This window comes from Propithecus coquereli, unplaced genomic scaffold, assembly GCF_000956105.1.
Source record: "Propithecus coquereli isolate 6110/MARCELLA unplaced genomic scaffold, Pcoq_1.0 Scaffold358, whole genome shotgun sequence".
NCBI lineage: Eukaryota > Metazoa > Chordata > Mammalia > Primates > Indriidae > Propithecus > Propithecus coquereli.
Window position 1 is genome coordinate 2,136,893 of NW_012149263.1, and position 4,488 is coordinate 2,141,380.

A 4,488-nucleotide genomic window follows, 5' to 3' on the forward strand; every position below is an offset into this window, starting at 1 on the left:
GTAGAAGTATCTCTAGTTATTCCTTTTAATTTGCATTCTAGCTTTTATTCAGACTAGTAGTTATTTAGATTGCTTTCAACTTTTTATGCTCACAAACAATGCTACAGTGGACCATAATATACATCTGTCTGAAACATGAATAGAGACCACAGAAAGACTTAAGTATGGAATTGCTGGGTCAAAAGATGACACATGCCTGGGTGTGGTGGCTCAAGCCTGTACTCCCAGCACTTTGGAAGGGTGAGGTAGGAGCATTGCTTGAGATCAGGAATTCAAGACCAGCCTGGGCAACATAGCAAAACCCCATCTGTGCCAAATTCGAAAAATTAGCTGGGCATGGTGGTGTATACTTGTAGCATCAGCTACTGGGGAGGCTGAGGAGGGAGGATTGTTTAAAGCCCAAAAGTTTGAGGCTGCAGTGAGCTACGATCACACTACTACACTCCAGCCTGGGCAAGATAGTGAGACCCTGTCTCTAAAATAAATAAATAAATAAATAATGAAAATAAGAGTATTCATACCTTCGACTTTCCTAGATATTGCTAAATTATGCTAAATATGACTACTTCCAATAGCACTATATGAATGTTCCTATTGCTCCATATCTTTCCAGTAATTGGTACTATGATGATTTTGCCAATAGTTTATTGTTTTTATGTTACACTTCCCTTACTATTAGTGATGCATACAATTTTTCTAATAATCCCAAATCCAACCTTTCTCTACTGGTGTGAGTCATCATTATTATATGTAAAGTTTCTACAAATATATAAGATTTGATAATTTTTTTTGCTCCTTTTAAGAATTTACACTTCATAAATGAATTTCAGAACAAACTTGTGAAATAAAAGGGCAAAATGGTCCACTAAAGAATTGTGGTTGGAAATGCAGTGAATTTGTGAATCAGGAAGAACTGCCAACTTATTGAGTCTCTTCAGCCTAGGCTATATGATGCTCCTAGATTTAGTTATTCTTCTGTTTTCTGGGTTTAGAAAATCTATTGTTTTATGTTTTATTAATTTAACTGTCTCAGCCTCTGGGATTTAACTCCATGAGAATGTAGTCTTTGTACTGCCCATTGTTGCCTCATACCTAAAACAGTGTCTGGCAAATAGTAGCTACTCAATATTCACCAAATGAATGAAAGCCTGTACCTATGGTTTTCTTACCTCAATCCCCTTTTGATTTCAATTTTACAATCACTGGATAAAAAAACTTAGAAACTTTACATTTTTTTTCTATAGTATGGAACAATTTACATGCTCTCAAAATTACCTGAACTCACCCATATGATTACCTAGGTCTGGTGCCTTTTTATGGAACCTTATACATTTCTATGTTAATTGGTTTTTTAGTTAATTGTGGTCATTTCTATTCCTCCCTTGATCTAAATGTAAGTTTTGTGTTCTTCCCAGTGAATTATATTTTCCTTATTTTAACTGGTTTATCCAATTCATTCTCCTGAGAAACTTCCTAAAACTGGTAATAAGTGTTATGGTTCTACTACCTATATCTACATCAATTACTCACCTAGAGTACTAAGACTCCCACTTATGTTCTAAAATAATTAGGTTTTCCCAATTCTGATCTGGTGCTTCCCTGGGATGCTTTCCATTACCCAATAAAGAATCTTGTTTTAGCTGTGAGGAATAAATGAGTTAATATATGTTGAGTATGTAGGACAGTGCCTGGTGGATAGTAGGCACTCTATACATCTTAGCTATTATTATTTATTGAATATCTGCTATATTTGATATACCATGTGAAGTACTTTACATGCAAATTTCTCATTTAATATGCATCAATCTACGACAGACACTATTTCATTTAATAATCACATCTACAGTACAGTATCCTTTATTATCTCTATTTTAAGAATTAAAGAAAACCCTGAGGTTTAGATAAGTCAAGCAAGTTGCTCAAAGTCACATAATGCGATAGTAATGATAGAGCTATGATTTTCCAGAGTCTAGCTCTCAGCACTGGGAAGTGCCTAGTACTCAAAGAAGGAGACTGGAATAAAATAAGGCTGAATGGTGTGTAAGAACCACATACAGAGAGCCTCGTAGACAATTTTCAAGGCTTTGGATGTTAGTCTGAGAACAATTGCAAGCAAAAAAAGTTTTACCTGGAGACAGTAATGTGCATATTCTTATACTTTAAAAAGATCAGTTGGAGTGCATTGTGGGAAATGGATTTAAGGGTAGCAAAAATGCATATAGGAAGACCTGTTAGAAAGCTTTATCAGTGATCTAGTTGAGAAGAGTCATAGACTAGGGCGACAACATTAAAAATAGAGAAGAGTATAAATTCTAGAAATATTTAGGAGATAGAATCTACAGGACTTGGTGATTGACTGGATTGGGTGGTGACAGTGACTCCCCAATGTGAATTCTCTGATGATGAGCAAGGTGTGCATGTTGCCTGAAGGTTTTCTTGCATTCCCTGCATTCATAGGGTCTCTCTCCAGTATGTATTCTCTGATGTTGGGCAAGGGATCCACAGTAACTAAAAGCCTTTCCACAAACATTACATTCATAAGGTTTTTCTCCGGTATGAACTCTCTGATGTTGAGTAAGGGATGAGTCATTGCTAAAAGCCTTCCCACATTTAATACATTCATAGGGCTTCTCTCCCGTATGAACTCTTTGATGTTGAGCAAGGTAAGCAATCTGGCTGAAGGCTTTCCTACATTCCTGACATTTATAAGGTTTTTCTCCAGTATGGATTCTCTGATGTTGAGCAAGGTGTGAATTCTGGCTGAAGGCCTTCCCACATTCCTTACACTCATAGGGTCTCTCCCCAGTATGTATTCTCTGATGTACAGTAAGGTATGCACGAAGGCTAAATGCTTTCCCACAGACATTACATTCATAAGGTTTTTCTCCAGTATGAACTCTCTGGTGTTGAGCAATGGATGATCTATTGCTAAATGCTTTCCCACATTCAATACATTCATAGGGTTTCTCTCCAGTATGCACTCTCTGATGTTGAGCAAGGTAGGCAAACTGGCTGAAGGCTTTCCTACATACCTTACATTCATAAGGTTTTTCTCCAGTATGAACTCTCAGATGTTGAACTAAATGTGCATTCTGACTGAAGGCTTTCCTACATTCCTTACATTCATAGGGTTTCTCCCCAGTATGAATCCGCTGATGTTGAACAAGATTTGATCTCTGGCTGAAAGCTTTTCCACATTCCCCACATTTATAGGGTTTCTCTCCAGTATGAATTCTTTGATGAAGAGTAAGGGATGAACTCTGGCTGAAGACTTTTTCACAGTCTTTACATTTCAAAAGTCTCTTCTCTGCACAGACACTCTTGGGCTTAATGGTCATTAAATTTTTTTTAAAGCTTTTCTTATGTGTGTCATGTTTATATATTTTCTCCTCTTTGGGGATGATCTGTTGTGTATGAAGCAGTGTGTTCTGATGATGAAAACTTCCCCAAGATTTGTTATATTCTTGTTCTGTTTCATCAACAAGGGCTTCTTCATGAATGATTATCTCTTCCTTGAAACATGCCTTCTGATTCCCTGGTTGCCTCTCAAAATGGCCCTCACATTTCCACTCTTCTCTCAAACTGGAGTACTCAAGGCCATAGCTTGTAAGTTTTTCTATTATTTTCTGGGACTGTTGTTCTTTAAAAAGGTCCTGCTTTGGGGTTAATTCTTCAGTCTCACATATTGGTTCCCAGTCTGAAAAGTAATAATAAGAAAAAATGTCTCCTCTATTGAGTACCAAAAGGTCATTTATGAAAGTATATCTGTAAAGTAAAATATGTGTATTTAATAGCAAATAAAACCCACAAGAAAATTGGCTTTTGTACTTTTGAAGTGTGCAAGAAGAGAAACTGAAACTGAACTGAATCATTCCTCCTCATACAGAAACTTGAGGATAAATGATTAGAATTATAAGAAAATCAGCAAGATAAATCTCAGAGAAAGAGGAATTATTGATATGGCTGTACCCAGTTATAATTTTATGCCAGTATGAATAATACACATACTGAAATAGTCTCCATTCTTATAGCTACTTCATTCGAGAACATTTATTGAACAAATATTTACCAGGTGCCAGGTACTGTTCTAGATGCTTTCAATATCATAAAACAAAGATCCTTACCTTCATGGATCTTATTTTCTTAGAAGAGATGGAAAACAAATGATAAATAAGTAAATGTCATTGTACATTAGAAGGTACTAAGTACGGCAGAAAAAGAAAAGCAGGGAAAGGGATATCAGGTGTGCTGGCAGAGTTAAAGCTAGGAATCATTAATAAGTTAACAAAAGATTTGAAGGAAGTGAAGAAGTCAGTTATTCAGATTTCTGGAAAAAAAGCAATCTTGGCAGAAGAAACAGCTAGTTTAAAGGCCCAACAGTAGAAGCATGTCTGCTATGTCTGGGGAATAGTAAGAAGGCCAGTGTGGCTAGAGAGGAGTGAATACTAGAAGATGAAGTCAGATGGTGAAGGGTAACCAGATTAAGTT

The 4,488-nt window shown here is 36.4% G+C and overlaps 1 protein-coding gene across 1 annotated transcript in view; it reads right to left on the reverse strand.

Annotated features, from left to right (window-relative positions):
* Positions 1 to 2,336: 2,336 nt before the first annotated feature.
* Positions 2,337 to 4,488, reverse strand: part of ZNF570 (zinc finger protein 570) — a 26,112-nt gene continuing 23,960 nt past the window's right edge. Inside the window, exon 6 of the mRNA XM_012651501.1 lies at positions 2,337 to 3,697. Within this exon, the coding sequence (XP_012506955.1) occupies positions 2,337 to 3,697 (1,361 nt within the window). The remainder of the gene's footprint in view (positions 3,698 to 4,488) is intronic.